The sequence below is a fragment of the Schistocerca piceifrons genome, chromosome X (assembly GCF_021461385.2).
Source record: "Schistocerca piceifrons isolate TAMUIC-IGC-003096 chromosome X, iqSchPice1.1, whole genome shotgun sequence".
NCBI classification, from domain to species: Eukaryota; Metazoa; Arthropoda; class Insecta; order Orthoptera; family Acrididae; genus Schistocerca; species Schistocerca piceifrons.
In genome coordinates this window covers 72,190,405-72,210,818 of record NC_060149.1, presented here as the reverse complement: position 1 = coordinate 72,210,818, position 20,414 = coordinate 72,190,405, and the positions used below count along the sequence as shown (strand labels likewise).

The 20,414-nt window shown below is 43.4% G+C and overlaps 1 protein-coding gene across 1 annotated transcript in view; it reads left to right on the top strand.

The window, feature by feature from the left end:
- LOC124722180 (dynein axonemal heavy chain 5) overlaps positions 1-20,414 on the top strand; it is an 843,802-nt gene that overhangs the window by 680,021 nt on the left and 143,367 nt on the right. The window contains exons 65-66 of the mRNA XM_047247380.1: positions 5,759-5,927; positions 7,265-7,417. Coding sequence (XP_047103336.1) covers positions 5,759-5,927; positions 7,265-7,417 — 322 coding nt within the window. The remainder of the gene's footprint in view (positions 1-5,758; positions 5,928-7,264; positions 7,418-20,414) is intronic.

Genomic DNA, 20,414 nt, shown 5'->3' with positions numbered 1-20,414 from the left:
TCAGTACCACTCAAAATCTGTAAATCATGTGCATTGAGCGACAGATCGAGAAATATTTGGAAGGGAATGAAAATGTTAATCGCACTTCCACTGAACAGACAGAGTTAAAGTAAGCCATACACGAGGAGGATGTGTGCAAAGAATTGTCTAATACACTGAGGCACCAAAAAAATTGGTATAGGCATGCATGTACAAATACAGACATATGTAAACAGGCAGAATACGGTGCTGCGGTCAGCAACGTCTATATAAGACAACAAGTGTCAGGTGCTAAAATGGCAGGTTATCAAGATTTAAGTGAGTCTGAACGTGGTGTTATAGTCGGTGCACGAGCGGTGGGACGCAGCATCTTCGAGATAGCGATGAAGTGGGGATTTTCCCGAACGACCGTTTCAAGCGTGTATTGTAAATATCAAGAATCCGGTAAAACATCAAATCTCCGACGTCGCTGCGGCCGGAAAAAGATCCTGCAAATACGGGACCAACGACGACAGAAGAGTATCGTTCAACGTGGCAGAAGTGCAACCCTTCCGCAAATTGCTGCAGATTTCAATTCTGGGCCATCATCAAGTGACAGCGTGCGAACCATTCGACGAAACAGAAGGGATTGAACCGGTTATGCCACACCTTTTGTTATCAGAGAAACACAGCCTGGAAGAACTTTATTCTGCCTTTCAAGACAACAGTAACAACCTTTGGTTTTGCACCATCAGAATTAATATTTGGTAGAAAGTCTATGAATATCATTGGTGAGGAAGTCACTTTCCAGGAAGGCAAGTACTAACTCGGGATGAGATACAGAAATTGGGAAAGGTGCGAAATCTCAAAAATCAAAGGAGGTAAATAAAGGTTTGATTGCAAGGATAAGCCTACCATATTCCAATCTGAAGACCTTGTGCTAGTGAAAACAAACAATCGATTGAGGTGTCCCAAGAAATTAAGAATTAGTTGTTAGTTTACCATGGTCCTTACCTAGCAGAAAGTTCTTTGCATACCAGTGCTTAGCATTTAGTGTATCCCAAATCCAAATGATTTTTGTGTTAAAAATGTGCTAGACTTAAAGATAAATGTTCAGTAAAGGGAGATACAGTGTAGGAGATTTCTTTGTCTTTGGGAAGCTTCACAATTGGGTGACTGCATGCACTCGAGATTTGTAGAGCAGTTCTACTTTCCCTTGTTATACTCTCTTCCTTATTATATTATTTTCCTTTTATTGGGTTTCTGGATATTTCATTCCTGAATATTGTTATTGGAAGTATAGTTATTTAGTTAGTTCCATTTTCTATAGATCATTAGGATAATTAACTGTAATGATGTGCAATGAGTCATCTTATAATCAAATAAAAAATTAATTTTTAAATATGGCAACGTGCTGATCATTTACAAGGGTTCTTTTTGTGTGTACAGATGTGAGTTAGCAATTCATACCCACCACCTTTTACGTATTACAATAACAATAATTGTTTTACAGAATAGGAGAAGGTGTCAAGAGCAAACTTTTTCAGTTTGTTTTCAAATTTCACTTTGCTCTATTGGACAATTTATATCACTGGGTAAGTGATCAAAATATTTTCTTGCCGCGATGTGATTAAGACAAACTTAATGTGGAGAAAAGAACGTCATTTCCTATTTAACTACAGCGGATTATTTAGAACAAACTTCATGAGGGAATAAGTGTACTGTGAAGGATGTGTTAGAATGTCCAACTCCTTAAACAGATGTCTTACTAGATGGTCATTGGGTGAGCATCGCATATTACTTATGAAGCACATTTTTGAGCAATGAAGACTTCCTTTCTTAAAGACAATTTAGCCCAGAACATTATTCCATATGACACTACAGAATGAAAATATGCTAAATATATCAGCTTATTGATTTGTCTCTCCCCATGATTTGCAATGATTTGAAGCACACGTACACCATTTGGGGGTGTAGTCATGATTGGGAAATGGTGTGGGCTTGTAATTAACATACAGTAATCACTGGGATTAAGTGGTGACAATTGCCATAGACCCCTCTCAGAGGAGAAGAGAAAATGCCGAGCTAAAGAAACTAAGCCATTTGGTGTCTGAGAGACGTTCTTTGGTCGTCGCTCCAAAATGCTCAGGCGATCCAGCGGCGTGATTTGATTGTCGGAACGGCTTTGCTGATGACAGGTAGGCCTATTCCAGCGTGAACCGGTCAATTATTGTTGTATCAGTGGAAATGAGACAGACGAAAAAGTGGTTTCTTTGTAAAATTAAAATAATAAAAATTTATTGCGTTTTTTCTGCTTAATGTATCTGCATTTTGTGAATGTAGGTACCACCAAAAGTAATGGATGCCAAAAACAAGTGCCAGAAGGTCCTTTTCTGTGGTGCTGTAGTTTTGGTCAGCTTGATCCAGCTGATGCGATGCGTAACCAATTGGTTTTTCTTTATTGTATCTGAATCAAAATGCAGCAGACAGTGATGTTGCTAGCATCACACGTAAAAAGAAAAGGTAGTGCAAAATCAGGATAAGCCAAAGCATGTGAACTTGTAAAAATTTCTTTCAGTTTTAACATAGTACTCTCGCGGTCCACTGTCCAAGCAAAAGGAGATCCCTTCTTTAGCAGCTATGTGAGAAGTTTCATAGTGACTGCAAAGTCCTCCATGAAACGTCGACAATAGCTTTTTAACCAGAGAAATGTTTCCAATTCTTTAACGTTCCGTGGCGCCGGAAAATCATTCCCTGCATCTGTTAAACATGGCCTGATCTTATAACATCAGCCGAAAACATGTGGCACAGGTAGTGCACTTGTGATTTCAAAAATCTAATTTCGAACTTAACCCGTTTGATTCCAAGAAGGTTTCCATTCAAATCTTTTACGAATTCCTGCTTAAATCGTATGTTTGAAATCTAGATAAACCATAAATACGACTTTCGTGATTATAATAATATATTTAGCACAAAAAAGTGGACATTCCAAAAGTGTAACAGTGGGAAAGGGAAGGTACAGGTACTGAGAAACGAATGTAAATTATTCATGTTTAGGTTTATTTTTCTCACTACATATTTTATACAGCTCATTTACAGAGTGTACAAAATATGAATATATAGCCAGATAAGGAGCAAACAAAATTACACTGTGTTGTAGTGAGTTCAGTTTCAACTTCAGCTTGTATGAAACTGCGCAAAAAATTTGCATGTTAAAAGATTTTTATATTTCTTACATTGTTTTGTTGTGATCTTCTTGCACTTTCCACATCTTAGTTGTTTGCTTAATGGTACAAGCAGATGATCTTGCCCATCGTAGCGTAGATCATTGAGCACCGTTTTATGTAAGGCTTTTGGATTTCACACTGGATGGGGAGGTGACTGTCGTGAGCTGTACTTTCGAAAGTAGCAGTTGACCACATGCCCTCTGAAGCCAAAAAGATCGAGTGGATTACCCTTATGCCGTATTGTTTATCTATACAGCAACCAAACATTGTTTATTGGTGCATTTAGAGGAAAAGCAAGAAGTTGGTAGTACAATTTCTTCATTCTATAATTAATCCTGTATTTTCCAATATTTTCATCAAGTCTGACACTCCTCCCATGTAGGTGTTTCAGCTAACAACTGCCGCCGGAGTGGTTATAGCCTATCAATAAACTTTCTCTCGTTCCTACTGCATCGTTTGGATTGTCCAGTTAGTTGAACTCCACTTTTGTTTGAGGCGATTGTAACAATGCTGTTGTTATGATAGCGAATCAGAGTCATTACCGTTACTTGGTCATCTGTTCCTCGTGGAACTTCTGTTAGATTTGAGTGACTTGTTCCTGTTCCAGTGCAGCCCTTTTCCTTTAGTGCATCCAAAAGTGGCAATGAAGTAAAAAACTCATGAAAAAGAAATCATATGTCTGTTCATTCTCAAATGGAAGTTTTCATACTAGGTCTAACAACTGAACCACCTCAGGTCTTGTGTTTCCTGTTGCAGCATCCTGGTATGATTGAGGTTGAACTAGGTACCCTAGTCTTGTACAAAGATACCGAACTTTATAACCGAACCTAATCGGTTTACCTGCCATATGTTTCCTTGTTTCATGTCTACCATAATACAGAATCATTTCGTTATTGAAAGCTCTTAGCCACCTATCATACCAAAGCGGTCTCACTTTTGAAAATCTGTCATCTTTGGATAAGCTGTTGTTATCACAGGCATGTACATATTTCACAATTTTTTCAAATCTTCCCCTTAACATTGCTTCTGACACAGCCAGATTATGGCAATCCTCGCTCATCACCCAGTACATTCTATCTTGGTGAAGGGTTGTAACCTGTCAGAAGAAACATGGCCAATAATACTCTTATTTCTGCACTTGACACATTGAATGTTGTATCTCCTCGCTGATGAGAGTAAATATTTGTCTAATTCGCTAGCATGTCCACAATAATGTCATCATAAATCAGTTAAAATAGCTGTATTGGCGACATTTCTTGTGTCAAAAATTCTGGAAGGGTCAATGTCTTCATCTGCACTTCATTTATATCATTCTGAGTCCATCTCCTATCAGCCCTCTCTCTTCTGCCAGTAACAGGAATAGTATTTGATGTAGATCATTATGGACTGGGAACGCTATCAATATGGGCGGCACCAGAAGTTGAACACGATGGCTCATTAGACTCCCTAGGACCTATCTGTAATAAAAAAAACATCAACTTTCTAAAAACCATAAATAATATTTATATGGTTACAGATAAATAACTTAGAAAATTCTAATAAGCGTATTTCCTAATCAAAATCTTCAATTCATAGTATTGTCTAACATTTAACTCTTGGATAATAATTTCCCTATCACGATATTTTGCAACTTTTGCTTCTACAACAGATCTTAGCTGGTGATTTGTATCACTTTCACACTCGTCACCTGAATGTTCATCTGACCGCCATGGGTCATTAGGGGGATTTATGTATAAATAAGCATCAGAAAAATCAATATTCTCTTCCAGTAATGCTACAATTTCACCGGCAGTCAACCTAAAATGCAAGTGTTTTACTGTAATTTCAATGCACCCAATCAATCCCACTGTTCCAAAAATGGAACACGCAGATATAATGCATTATAACCCATTTCTGAGAACAGATATGAGCTAATAACACAAACACACACTATCATTCTTGTATTTATACATCACATTTAGAAACTATAATATCGTTATGCACTGTCAAATATAGTAAAACTAACTTACCCTTTCCTTGTTGTCATTTTTCCGTAAACAGCAATTACTTCAGCACCAACAATGTTGCTATGCAGATGCTCGCAGCACAACTGGCAGTTTTGTGTAAAACTTGCGCCCGTCTTTAAGGGCCTCCTAGTTGACTGAAAGTTAAACACATATCTTCCGCCCTTCCTCAAACATTTCTCCACGGAATCTCAGAAAGACACTGCACACCAACCATCCACTGGAATATCCTAAATCGGGTCTTCGTCGGCCACTTGAAGAACTGTGTAGCAACCAAAAATCTCGTACAATATTCGTTAATACAAAATTTATCGTACATAACATGATATTTGTTACGTGCATGTAATCATCTGTGCCAATAAAGAAACTGATCACAGTACTTCGAAAATAAAGACGCAATTCTCTCCAGTATTTCCTCATCGCCTTAATATTTCATAATACATGGTATTCTTAATATGTTGTCACATTGGGCCATGCATATGTAATATGAATAAACATACCAAATACTGCTACTAAGTCCGAGAATGACATTTGTCGTACTAAATTACAGAGTCGTTGTTCTATTTGCAGATAGAAGAAAACGAACGTGAATGGCGTGTATGGTACGAGAAAGAGAAGCCAGAGGAGGAAGATATACCCTGCGGCTACCAACGAAGTCTGGACGTCTTCCGGAAGCTCCTCCTAATACGCTCCTGGAGCCCAGATCGCACGCTCTCTCAGGCTCGCAAATACGTCATGGGCAAGTATTTTCCATCTTATATAACTTTTTATATAATTATGTGTGTAACTTCCTGACACAGTGAAACCATCTGCGAGACTGGTATACAATCCCAGACAGTAGTCTGTCCCTGGCAGTTACCTTAACGTCGTGTCACGACCTGCCTTGCGTATTCGTATCTCCAACATACTTTTCAGACTCCGCAGGGATTCTTCTGCATACCTTGCGTGACTAGCACCCTTGGGAGAAAGGTCATGTCCTGTAAGTTGTGTCCTGAATGAATTTCTCACTCTGCAGTGGCGTGTACACCACTCTGAAACTATTTGCTAGACTAAAACTGTGGGCAGAATTGGAACTACGTTGCAGAACATTACCCTTCGCGGACAGTGCTCTCACCAATGGTACTATCCAAGCATACGTTATCGATGACTAGAGTATGTGTTACGTGTATCTGTTGTGTTTTTTAAACTTATGGGAAAATGCTATGAACTTATTTCACCAACCTAACACAAGCATTTCATAGACATCTTAACCATTTGGCATGAATTGACACACACTTTTGGTAGATAACATTTAGTACATTTTACTTCACGTGAAAAAAATTGTGTAGTAATAAATCAAGGGACTATTAGTTTAGGTAATGCAAAATAAATCTGTTAAGTCTGTAATGGCCAAGCGAAGGCCGTGTTAAGAGAAACAGGGTCTGCACGAAACAAAAGGGACACTGAGTAGTTGGCAACGTTTCGAGTCTTAAGAATAACTTACAGAGAGAGAGAGAGGGAGGGAGGAGGGGTGGGGAGGGACGGGGAGAGGCGGGAGCAGAGAGGAGTAAGAAGTACTTGATATGATCTAAAACTACTTAAAATGCAGATGGTAAAGTAATTCGGAAAAGAGCAGTTTCTACGAGATTATGGAAAATTTGAGGGATCGCATTGCTTATCACCACCCGCCTGGATAGCCGTGCGTGTTAAAGCACCACTTCCGGGACGTGGAGAAATGCCGGGCCCGGATAGAATCCGCCCTGCGGATTAAAGACGAGGATCAGTTTACCATCAGCCGGGTTGATACCCAAGTCTTGCACAATTTAAACAACCGGCAAACATTTAGAAAACTTTCGCCCACTTTCGCACGAATAACACTACATACAGACAGCTGGGATACACATAGTCCATCCCGAGGGGGTAACGGGATGGTGACAGGGAAGACATCCGGCCACCAGTTAAATTAACTACGCCAAATCCTTTAACAACCATGCCTACGCTGCGGGGATGCTGGACACACGCACAAGAGAAAGAAGACGACGACTTTGCTTGTCAGAGTGGCACACTGAGGTGACATATGGTTTTTGTACTGTGCAGAGTCGCTGGGCCCGGAGTACGGGGAGGCGAGCATCCTGGACCTGGAGCTGACGTGGTCCGAGTCGGAGCCGCGCACGCCACTGATCTGCATCCTCTCCATAGGCTCAGATCCGTCGCCGCAGATCACCAGCCTCGCCAGAGCCAAGGAAATACGTCAGTACCTGCTTACAGCTCTTTTTTTACTACTGATGGGCGTCTCATTTCCAGCACAAAAACTTAGCCATAAGACACAGAACCTGATTTTGATCCACTATCCCAAGTGAACGTTATGTTATTTGAAAGAAGAGGATATTTGCAGTTATTTGTCTATTTGATAAATTAAAACTAATCGTTGTGAATATGTCATCTTATTAATTAACTGTTCGACAAAAGCTGCTTTATGGGAGTCTTGTGTTTCACTGGAATAGTCTCGGGCGTTGACCATCATCAGAAGTATCTGTATTACACGAAAGATACATACACTACTGGCCATTAAAATTGCTACACCACGAAGATGACGTGCTACAGACGCGAAGTTTCACCGACAGGAAGAAGATGCTTTGATATGCAAATGATTAGCTTTTCAGAGCATTCACACAAGGTTGGCGCCGCTGGCGACACCTACAACGTGCTGACATGAGGAAAGTTTCCAACCGATTCCTCATACACAAACAGCAGTTGACCGCCGTTGCCTAGTGAAACGTTGTTATGATGCCTCGTGTAAGGAGGAGAAATGCGTACCATCACGTTTCCGACTTTGATAAAGGTCGGATTGTAGCCCATCGCGATTGCGGTTTATCGTATCGTGACATTGCTGCTCGCGTTGGTCGAGAACCAATGACTGTTAGCAGAATATGGAATCGGTGGGTACAGGAGGGTAATACGGAACGCCGTGCTTGATCCCAACGACCCCGTATCACTAGCAGTCGAGATGATAGGTATCTTATCCGCATGACTGTAATGGATCGTGCAGCCACGTCTCGATCCCTGAGTCAACAGATGGGGACGTCTGCAAGGCAACAATCATCTGCACGAACAGTTCGACGGCGTTTGCAGCAGCATGGACTATCAGCTCGGAGACCATGGCTGCGGTTACCCTTGATGCTGCATCACAGACAGGAGCGACTGCGATGGTGTACTCAACGATGAACCTGGGTGCAAGAATGGCAAAACGTCATTTTTTCGGATGAATCCAGGTTCTGTTTACAGCATCCTGATAGTCGCATCCGTATTTGGCCACATCGCGGTGAACACACATTGCAAGCGTGTATTCGTCATCGCCATACTGGCGTATCAACTGGTGTGAAGGTATGGGGTGCAAACGGAAACACGTCTCGGTCACCTCCTGTTCGCATTGACTGCACTTTGAACAGTGGACGTTACATTTCAGATGTGTTAAGACCCGTGGCTCTAGCCTTCATTCGATCCCCGCGAAACCCTACATTTCAGCAGGATAATGCACGACCGCGTGTTACAGGCCCTGTACGGGCCTTTCTGGATACAGAATATGTTCGACTGCTACAATGGCCAGCACATTCTCCAGATCTCTCAGCCATTGGAAACGTCTGGTCAATGGTGGCCGAGCAACTGGCTCGTCACAATACGCCAGTCACTACTCTTGATGAACTGTGGTATCGTGTTGAAGCTGCATCGGCAACTGTACCTGTATACGCCATCCAAGCTCTGTCTGACTCAATGCCGAGCCGTATCAAGGACGTTATTATGGCCAGAGGTGGTTGTTCTGGGTACTGATTCTCAGGATCTATGCACCCAAATTGGGTGAAAGTGTAATCACATGTCAGTTCTAGTATAATATATTTGTCCAATGAATACCCGTTTATCATCTGCATTTCTTCTTGGTGTAGCAATTTTAATGGCCAGTAGTGTATTTCTTACACACTGATCGCCAAGGAAACTGGCATAAGCATGCATATTCAAATACAGCCATACGTAAACAGGCAGAATTCGGCTCTGCAGTCAGCAACGTGTATATAAGACAACAAGTGTCTGGCGGAGTTGTAAGATCGGTTACTGCTGCTATAATGGCAGGCTATCAAGATTTAAGTGAGTTTGAACGTGCTGTGATAGTCTGCGCACGAGCCATGGGACACTGAATCTCTGAGATAGCGATGAAGTGGGGATTTTCCTGTACGACCATTTCACGAGTGACGGTGGATATCAGGTATCCGGTAAAACATCAAATCTCCGACGTCGCTGCGTGCGGAAAAAGATCCTGGAAGAACAGGACCAACCACGACTGAAGAGAATCGTTCAACGTGATTGAAGTGCAACCCTTCACAAATTGCTCAAGATTTCAAAGCTGGACCATCAACAAGTGTCAGCGTGCGAACCATTCAACGGAACATCATCGATATGGGCTTTCGGAGCCAAGAGTCCACTCGTGTACTCTTGATGACAGCACGACACAAAGCTTTACACCTCGCCTTGGCCCGTGAACACCGACATTGGACTGTGTGTGACTGGAACCATGTTGCCTGGTCAGACGAGTCTCGTTTCAAATTGTTTCGAGTGGATGGACGAGTACGGGTATGGAGACAAACTCATGAACCCAAGGACCCTGGAATGTCAGAGGGGGACTGTTCAAGCTGGTGGAGGTTCTGTAATGGTGTGGGGCGTGGGTAGTTGGAGTGATTTGAGAAACCTGATACGTCTAGATACGACTCTGACAGGTGACACGTACGTAAGCATCCCGTCTGGTCACCTGCATCCATTCATGTCCATTGTGCATTCCTACGGACTTGGCAATTCTAGCAGGACAATGCAACACCCCACACGACCAGAATTGCTACAGAGTGGCTCCAGGAACATTCTTCCTCTAGCAACCAAACTCTCCAGACATGAACATTATTGAGTATATCTGGGATGTCTTGCAACGTGCTGTTCAGAAGAGATCTCCACCCCCTCGTACTCTTACAGATTTATGGACAGCCCTGCAGGATTCATGGTGTCAATTCCCTCCAGCACTACTACAGACATTAGTCGAGTTTATGCCACGTCATGTTGCGGCACTTCTGCGTGCTCGTGGTGTCTCTAAACATTATTAGGTAGGTGTACCAGTTTCTTTGGCTCTTCAGTGTAAATCCTTCGTTCAGAAGGTACTAAATTGTTTCTGTCTTCAGTACCAGTCATTTTAGCAGCTTTCTGTCTAACATATTTAGGCTTGGAGTGAGTGGCTGCTCTCATGTACACTATGGGTATTACTAATGCTTTTTCCACTTCATATAATAATATTCTTCGGGAAATCTTCTCACTGTTGTTACTTGCATATATGACGATGGCGTTAATGCCAGCAATGTCAATCATTCGAAAAAAAACGGGGCAAGTGGCCAGCATCTGGTGTTCCTTGAGTTTGAATAAATACACTCCTGGAAATTGAAATAAGAACACCGTGAATTCATTGTCCCAGGAAGGGGAAACTTTATTGACACATTCCTGGGGTCAGATACATCACATGATCACACTGACAGAACCACAGGCACATAGACACAGGCAACAGAGCATGCACAATGTCGGCACTAGTACAGTGTATATCCACCTCTCGCAGCAATGCAGGCTGCTATTCTCCCATGGAGACGATCGTAGAGATGCTGGATGTAGTCCTGTGGAACGGCTTGCCATGCCATTTCCACCTGGCGCCTCAGTTGGACCAGCGTTCGTGCTGGACGTGCAGACCGCGTGAGACGACGCTTCATCCAGTCCCAAACATGCTCAATGGGGGACAGATCCGGAGATCTTGCTGGCCAGGATAGTTGACTTACACCTTCTAGAGCACGTTGGGTGGCACGGGATACATGCGTACGTGCATTGTCCTGTTGGAACAGCAAGTTCCCTTGCCGGTCTAGGAATGGTAGAACGATGGGTTCGATGACGGTTTGGATGTACCGTGCACTATTCAGTGTCCCCCGACGATCACCAGTGGTGTACGGCCAGTGTAGGAGATCGCTCCCCACACCATGATGCCGGGTGTTGGCCCTGTGTGCCTCGGTCGTATGCAGTCCTGATTGTGGCGCTCACCTGCACGGCACCAAACACGCATACGACCATCATTGGCACCAAGGCAGAAGCGACTCTCATCGCTGAAGACGACACGTCTCCATTCGTCCCTCCATTCACGCCTGTCGCGACACCACTGGAGGCGGGCTGCACGATGTTGGGGCGTGAGCGGAAGGCGGCCTAACGGTGTGCGGGACCGTAGCCCAGCTTCATGGAGACGGTTGCGAATGGTCCTCGCCGATACCCCAGGAGCAACAGTGTCCCTAATTTGCTGGGAAGTGGCGGTGCGGTCCCCTACGGCACTGCGTAGGATCCTATGGTCTTGGCGTGCATCCGTGCGTCGCTGCGGTCCGGTCCCAGGTCGACGGGCACGTGCACCTTCCGCCGACCACTGGCGACAACATCGATGTACTGTGGAGACCTCACGCCACACGTGTTGAGAAATTCGGCGGTACGTCCACCCGGCCTCCCGCATGCCCACTATACGCCCTCGCTCAAAGTCCGTCAACTGCACATACGGTTCACGTCCACGCTGTCGCGGCATGCTACCAGTGTTAAAGACTGCGATGGAGCTCCGTATGCCACGGCAAACTGGCTGACACTGACGGCGGCGGTGCACAAATGCTGCGCAGCTAGCGCCATTCGACGGGCAACACCGCGGTTCCTGGTGTGTCCGCTGTGCCGTGCGTGTGATCATTGCTTGTACAGCCCTCTCGCAGTGTCCGGAGCAAGTATGGTGGGTCTGACACACCGGTGTCAATGTGTTCTTTTTTCCATTTCCAGGAGTGTAGTACATAGGCACCTACGAATCTTGGTACTATCCTGTCTGAATCCGAGAAAGCTGCTTCTTAATTCACAACCACTCATGCAAACAAACTCTCTTACTCATTCTAAGATTTTCTACTGCTGTCGGTTTCTTCTTCAGGAGTTGTTCAGCCAGTGAGATGGAAAAAAAACCAGTCGTCTAGTGTGACATTTCGTCCTGTCCCTTCGACAAGTCGTACAAGTATATTTACCATCCCCTCTGGTTGTTTTCCATCCCCAAAGTATACCATGTTCTTGCGTCGTACAAGGTGAAAATCTTTAATCCATACTTTCCTGGCTTGCTTGGTATGTACTGACGAAAACAGCATTTGCTACTTCTTGCAACCAGTTGTTCATCGCCGTCGTAGATTCTCACACAGTATAATTATTGTCACAGTTTGACAGAAATAACTCAAACACTTCTCTGAATCCAGTTAGGCAATCAAGTTCATTGCGCTGTGGTCTGTTTCGAATATCATCGAAACTCAAACAGCGGAACAAGAAACCAAACCGGCGCCAACTCACTCTTGCATGAAATATTGAAATTTCGAAACCGTTTCTGTCCCATAATTCTTTCCGTTTCTGGGTTCTGCTCGATAACGCCTTGCCAGTATCAAGAGTCCAAGATGGGATTTTATTTCCTCCTCATCAGTTGATTTGACATCAAGGTCTCTTGTGAAATTTGATGCTGTGTGCTATATGCAAATGATTTCGCGATGTAATCGTTCTAATGATTACGTAATTTGTGAATATCAGGAAAGAGACAGCAGCAGTTTTTTCATCTTTTGAGACATCTTTCGCACCAGGGAGGTGAATTAAAAGTTCTACACTTCGAGTTCTAACTCTAGACTAGGGCACTTTTTCATCCATTTGCTAACCTTATCCTTTCCAACAAAGGAATCACGCGTGCCTTGATTATCTGCTGTACTTACTTGTGATTCCAGGTTGTCTCCATCCTCCGTTTCCGTGTGGCTATGATGAGACGGAGCTTCACGACTGTCTGTTTCCTCTTCTTCCTTTTCCTCTTCTTCAGAACATTCGTCTAATACCTCTTGCAGAAGCTTCTGCACTCTGTCTTGCCCTACTCCGTATGGATCCACTGCTGAATTAACCACACAGAGTCACAACAGATAAACAACTGTTACGGAATACAACCACAAACTTCTTCAGCGCACAGTAACGCAGAGAGTCGCGCGAAGTGTTGTTGACACCCCAAGACATATTGTTGCGTGTTTTCTTGGATCTCGAGCTTCCATAATGTATGCTATTTTTTCTCAAGGCTCCCACATTACTTCCTCTGGGGTGTTCTGAACACCCCGCGCGACCGCCAAAGGGTTACTTAGCTCCCCGCCGATTACGTAAATATTAATGTATTGTAGGTCTGCGAGCAATGTAAAGCAGAGTGTGTAATTAGGAAGTTAATTTTCATATGTCACTGTAAACTATGTGAAGTATTTTGATAATCATGACGTATTTGATTGTATTATATGTGGCATTGTAGTCGAATATTTATTGCAATATTTGTTTGCAGCTTATGGCTTTGACGGCTACCTCTTTCGCTCAGTAAAAGCCTTCGGCTTCCCTCTTTGAAATTTGAATTCTTATTTGGTAGTGTTCAGAGCCTTAGCCCACTCATCAGACTGTTTCTTATAGCTTCATATCGAGGGACTCAAACACCATAACTTACATGCTGCTTCTGGGCTAGAGCATCTGTAGAATACACCAGGTGATTGGACAATTAAAATCTTTGTATTCCCCCATGACGCAGCAGATTACAACTATGGCCCCTCACACGCTCTGCTTTCAAAGTACAAATTTGAACAGGCTCATGTAATCCTTAGTAATACAGAGGAGAAAATACGCAGGATCTTGTTGCGATTAACATTGACTCTTTTTTCCATCAGGTGCTAAGGTTAATTAACTTTGTAACAAGTAGTGCTCCTCTTTTGCATACACTTCCGCCGTACTTGCCTTACCGAACACCCATTGTGGCTGCTTTATTCCGGTCATTTCTCTGTCTCGCAGGTGGATGATGAAGTGGTCGGCGGCGTGCAAGTCATCGACTAATTCCCTTAGAGCAGTGTACATGAGTGCTGGAAACCATATCGAGAGATCGTTACCAATAAACGATCCTATAGCAGTGCTCCTGTTCAATGGTCTTGTATGTGATGAGATTAGGAGAATGTCAGTGGGTCATACCCCAGGATTGCGAGGTGCTTAGCCCCTGTAGCGCATTGTGTGCTCTGAAATCCACGCATGGGAGGGACGATTGGACAAGTTATACGAAAATTTCAGTAAGAGCTTCTCATTGTAGATTTTCATGTGGGGATATGTAGAGGGAACATACTGTTAACCCGTAATGAACATGCACTGATAGAACGACGGCTTGCAGCCTGCTAGTGAGGGGTATGCTAGGTGTGATATACATTGTTTCGAAAAAATATCCACTCTCGCTTTAGCTCTCTCCTCACTAAGCTGGCCTTTTTGTGGAGGCTCTAACCACGCAGCACAAAGGTTTTACTTTAAAGTATGTCTGTTGAAGACATATACACATCGGTATTCCCTGTACTAGAACTTAGTTCCTCTGCATGACTCCTGAACTCTTTGATGTTCCACTTTAGTATGGGAATCACGTAGCACTGAGGAATTTCTTCTTTCTTTCCCTGTATTGTTGGGGGAAGGTTTACTTGAGGGTCTTGCTGGTTCCATCAAGCAAATATCAACATACCCTGCTATATCCAGCGATTCGGATATCGATACATGCGATCAGTTTGCATAGGGCCCACTGGCCCCAGTCAGCTTCTTCGCGCTAAGAACAGAGATGCCAACACACCTAGCGGACGACCGCTAGCGTGTCGTCCTCGCTCACTGATCAGACGGTGCGAAGCGGCTGTTAATTCTACGACGACCACCACCACGGAAATGGACTTTATGAGGTTTACTGTGCCGGACGGATTCACACATACGGCTTGTAATCGACTGCACCTGGAGTTTGTTTGGAGTACTGTGCTTGTGTTCTGTGTAACTAGTGTATTGTGCTTAATAAACGGACCGTGTATCATGACTCACCATACCCATCATCGTGTGAATGGTCATCATCTAATCAGACAGGAACATGATCGCACGGTCTGACGGTTTTGCGCCAAATCTTCCTAGTTTCTTGTTGGATTTTTAGGACATTGTTAAGAATGTTCTACCAGGAATATTTTTAGTTTACATTTTTCTGCCTTCCGTTAAGAAGCACCAATCTTCTCAGATACACATTCTGTTGCCAGTGTTTGTTTCCGCTGTATACGTATGAGTAGATTTTGCTTTAGTCAGTGGAGCAGCTTTTCAGCTACATTTACAGATACATGCTCTTATACTTTATATGCTGTCATTAACTGTATGCCAACATTTATCTTTGATGGAAGCTGCTTCATTGCGGACTTCGAAAGCCAATGGCTGTATTGCCTCAAATGTCTCACAGTATACCAGACTTTGAGTGACATTGATTTCCGATATTTTTTATCCTCTATGAAGACCAGACATTGCCTACATTGTACTTTGTATTGCTGCAAGAAATTCACTCACAATGGTGGAACTGTACAGGGAGTATTTCTTTCCTTGGCAGTCAAACCACGTCTGCTGTACGTCACCTGATCTTTGCATCCCATGGTGGTGTGCCGAAAATGATGGTATATGAAGCGTCGCTTGAGGTTAGGTATATTGGGCTTAATCTGCAGTGGTTGAAACATGTTCCAATGTTCGCACGTAATTTCGGTGCATTTGATGCCATAATAAAGGCTGACATCTTTTCAGGCCCACAGTTCATAATTTTCATGACCTCAGTCACACCTTTACCTCCCAATTCCTGTTGTAGTTCAGAATGAGATTTTCACTCTGCAGCGGAGTGTACGCTGATATGAAACTTCCTGGCAGATTAAAACTGTGTGCCCGACCGAGACTCGAACTCGGGACCTTTGCCTTTCGCGGGCAAGTGCTCTACCAACAGAGCTACCGAAGCACGACTCACGCCCGCTACTCACAGCTTTACTTCTGCCAGTACCTCGTCTCCTACCTTCCAAACTTTACAGAAGCTCTCCTCTCGTTGGTAGAGCACTTGCCCGCGAAAGGCAAAGGTCCCGAGTTCGAGTCTCGGTCGGGCACACAGTTTTAATCTGCCAGGAAGTTTCATATCAGCGCACACTCCGCTGCAGAGTGAAAATCTCATTCTGGAAACATCCCCCAGGCTGTGGCTAAGCCATGTCTCCGCTATATCCTTTCTTTCAGGAGTGCTAGTTCTGCAAGTTCGCAGGAGAGCTTCTGTAAAGTTTGGAAGGTAGGAGACGAGGTACTGGCAGAAGTAAAGCTGTGAGTACCGGGCGTGAGTCGTGCTTCGGTAGCTCAGTTGGTAGAGCACTTGCCCGCGAAAGGCAAAGGTCCCGAGTTCGAGTCTCGGTCGGGCACACAGTTTTAATCTGCCAGGAAGTTTCGTTTCCTGTTGTAGTTTCTTGTTATCCATATGCATTATGTCCCTGCATCTGATTTCCCTTTACTGTAATTGAGAGGGGTGTGTAGCTGTGTAGTTAAACCGTCATCTCCTGGCGATTTAACCCCCAGTAGTACGTATGCTTGAGCAGCTCTTGTTGTCACCATCAGAAGTCCACCGTTTCTCAGTTTTTTAATTCATTTTAATGATCCTGCAATTCCCTGTGACGCATGTGGAAAGATGACAGCTTATCGAATGTACATACCTTCTAATCGCGTAATTACAATGTATACGTTATTTACGACCTGATGTGATTTGTTGCTGATAATAGTTTCTCCACTGTCGACAGTCTCCTCAGATGGAGTGGCCACGCAGGGTCTCTTTGTCGTATGGGTGTTAATACAGCCCAACGGGCCACCCAAACCGCTAGGAGTGTTTGTAACTGACGTAAGATCCTTTGTCATTCCACGAGCAACTATGGAACTACAAATGTTCCCAGACAGAGCCAGTTCTTAGGTATGTTTTATACAAATGGCGTGCAGCAAGTGGCACAAATATTGTCAACTAAAGGCTGTTATGCCTCAACAGCCATTCTCCTCATCGGCACGCATCACAACTCGAGGTTGAGGATATTTCTGTAAAGGTTCGTGCCATCCTTGCGTTCCAGGCGTTTAAGCCAAGATCTCCACTCCCTTTGATACACATCATTCCGCCGGTGCGCCACACTGTGGTCAATAAAGTATTTATGGCCAAGGAGGGCTGGTGGCACTCATTACAGCGGTTCGACACAAATATTGAAACACCGCAATAAATTCGTGCTTGAACATAAATGCACATGCTAGCCAAGTCCGCTCGTTGGGCTGTTGTATTTGGACACGAATAGCACTCTGGAATGTCCTCAATACGTTGCAAATGTCAGTTGTGGGCACAGCAGTGTTCTGTACAGTTGTGTGTTCATTATATCGCTCAGTGTGTTCGAAGGTAGGCAAATTGTTGGTGTTCGTATGGTGGTTGCTTCCGTAACCAAGGTAGTTGAAGTGTTTGGCGTTTCAAGAGGCACCGTATTGAAGATTTATACCTAATACAGGAAAATCGGAAAAACATTATGCACTAAGTCACAACGCGATGACAGTATGTCTTGAGTGATCGTGAAGTACGGTTATTGAAGAGGATAGCACCAAAACAACACGAAGACAGCTCCCTAAGCGGGAAACTGCAAGGCGAGCGGGCATTCTAAAACCACTCCTCAGTGATGCAAATGCCCGTAACAGGAAAAGGTACTACTGAAGCCATAAAACCTGGACTATGGAGCAATAGAAGAAAGTAATTCAGACGGATGACTCTTGTTTCACATTGTGTTCAACTTCTGGCGGAGTTTTCGTCCCAAGAGTGAAACAGGGAGGGGGTTCGGCGGTGATCTGCGCAGCCATATCGTGGTATTCCATGGGGTCCATGATTACTCTCCAACGTTGCATTACTGCCAAGGATTGTGTGACCATTTTGGCTGATCAGGTCCATCCCATGGTACAAAGTTTGTTCCCCGATGGTGATTCTGTGCTCCAAAATAGCAGGGCCTCTGTTCACAAAGCTTGCATCGTCCAGGACCGGCTTCGTGAGCATGAGGATGAACTGACGCATCTTCCCTGACGACGACAGTCACCAGATCTCAATATCATTGAGCCTTTGTGGTCCGCTTTGGAGAGAGGGGTGCGTGATCGCTGTCCATCTCGATCATCGCTACCTGATCTTGCCATTATTTTGCAGGAATTTGTTGATAACCGTACAGAACCTGTATTTATCCATTGCGAGATGACTGGACGCTGTTTTGAAAGCCAGTGGTTTTGATACACCGTATTAGGAGTGGTAATGTTATGTATTTTCGGTGTTTCCGTATTTTTGTTCACACCCTGTAATCCCCAGCTATAACTCCAGGTTCGCCAAAAGCATATCCAGCCAAGTCAGGCTGTATTCATTGGGCTACTCGCAGTTTGGAATGTCACGAAGATGGCGAACATTACACTCAGGTATTTAAAGGTTTCTGCATAACACAAACTCAGATCTACGTCTTTCGATAGTGCTCTTCAAACGTCCCCTTAGAAAAATTATACATGACTGTGCTTAAACTGACACACAATATTTTTTTAGCGCAACGCAATCTGACTTTCAGTAATCTCTACAAGAGAATGGCCCTGACTAAATTAACCTATACGTTTCACAAATCACTTACCTCACAAAAATCTTCGTTACTCGAACTACTGCAATACAGCGAGCGCCACTACTGCCAGCTAAATAAAAGATTCAAACTATGGAAGGCACTAACTACTGATAGGCATAGTTAGCAAATGAAAGATTTTAATAGAGAACAAATAATGTATTTACCTTAATAGTCATAATATATATAGCAGTTCATGCCATCCAGTCTTACAAATTTCAAAACTCCGCCATTTCTCTCACCACATCCACCACTGCTGGCGGCTCACCTCCAACTGCGCAACGCTACGCGCTGTTAACATCCAACTGCCCAACACTACAATGGCAGACAACTATGCAAACTAGCCACAGACTGCACACGACACAGCTAGTGGATTTCATACAGAGCGCTACGTGGCGTTACCGATATAAAAACCTAAACATCCTACTTACATAGCCCCCATGCTCCCTACAAAAAATTTTAGAAATTGTTTTGGGCAGTGGCCAATACAGATTTGAAAAAATTTTTCGTAATTACAATAACAAAGATATCAAATGCACACAGTTATTGATACAATGTTGGTCAAAAGCTAAAATTTTCTCACAGTCCATAAAGACAGTCCTGATCATTCATCACAGTAAAATTGCAGTGGTTTTTTTTTCTCAAAGTCTGAGCAGTAAAAGAAAATGCACACGGAAGTAGTGGATTTCCATGCAGTCTTGAAGAAGTAGTGTTGTTCTTCCAATGGAAAGACAGTGCTGACTCTTGACATGCAGACAGGTAATGGGCCACAACAGAGCAAACCCACAGCAGAGTCAGTCGAAGTTTTGAAGAATATTGGTAGGTAGGTCATCACAGAGCAGACCCACTATAGTCTTGGTAGAGAGTATGGTATTGGTGGGCCACCAGAGGTGCAGCCCCACTGCAGTCCTTGTAGAAATAATGGTATTGGTGAGTCATAAAAGGTGTAGACCCACTGTAGCCCTTGTAGAGATGGCTAGCAGCCATCTGTTGCGACTGTGCAGGTGCACAATCACCATCGAAGAGTCTTGCGGAGAATATAGCAAGTCCATAAACCACCATTTGTGCACGCACAAAGTTTTTGGAACTGTCCTTAGAACCAGCAATGCTGTTATCCAGTCCCTTGCTGAATTATTAACACATGTGCAAACACTATCAGTCCCTACTTCTCACATATTGTCCATATACTATGACCAACAGAAACGTGTGCAGTGAAATGTAACTTACAAGTTACTTAATTTGATGAACTGGTGTCAATTACAATTTTATAACATAAGAATACAATAACAAAGGTACAAAATACATCATTAAAGAACATAACAATACAGATAACATTTGTAGTAACACAGACTTTACAAAAGAATAGAAATGAACATATACATAAGTGTTACAGGAATTATGACATAAATAAATACATAAAAGATCAGAATAACTTTTGAAACATCAACTTCACACATGAGCATTAAAACAGAACAGAATAAATAATGTCTAAACATCTTTACAAAGAAAATAACATAGTATTTTAAAAATTCTACAACATAAATCTTATTAGCTAAACACGTAAAAACAGGAAAAAGGCAAATACACAAGGGTACATAAACACATGGCGGCGTAATACAAAAGGAAAGACAGGGTTCGTTTTCAGTGTAACATTTGGTACTGCAGTCCAA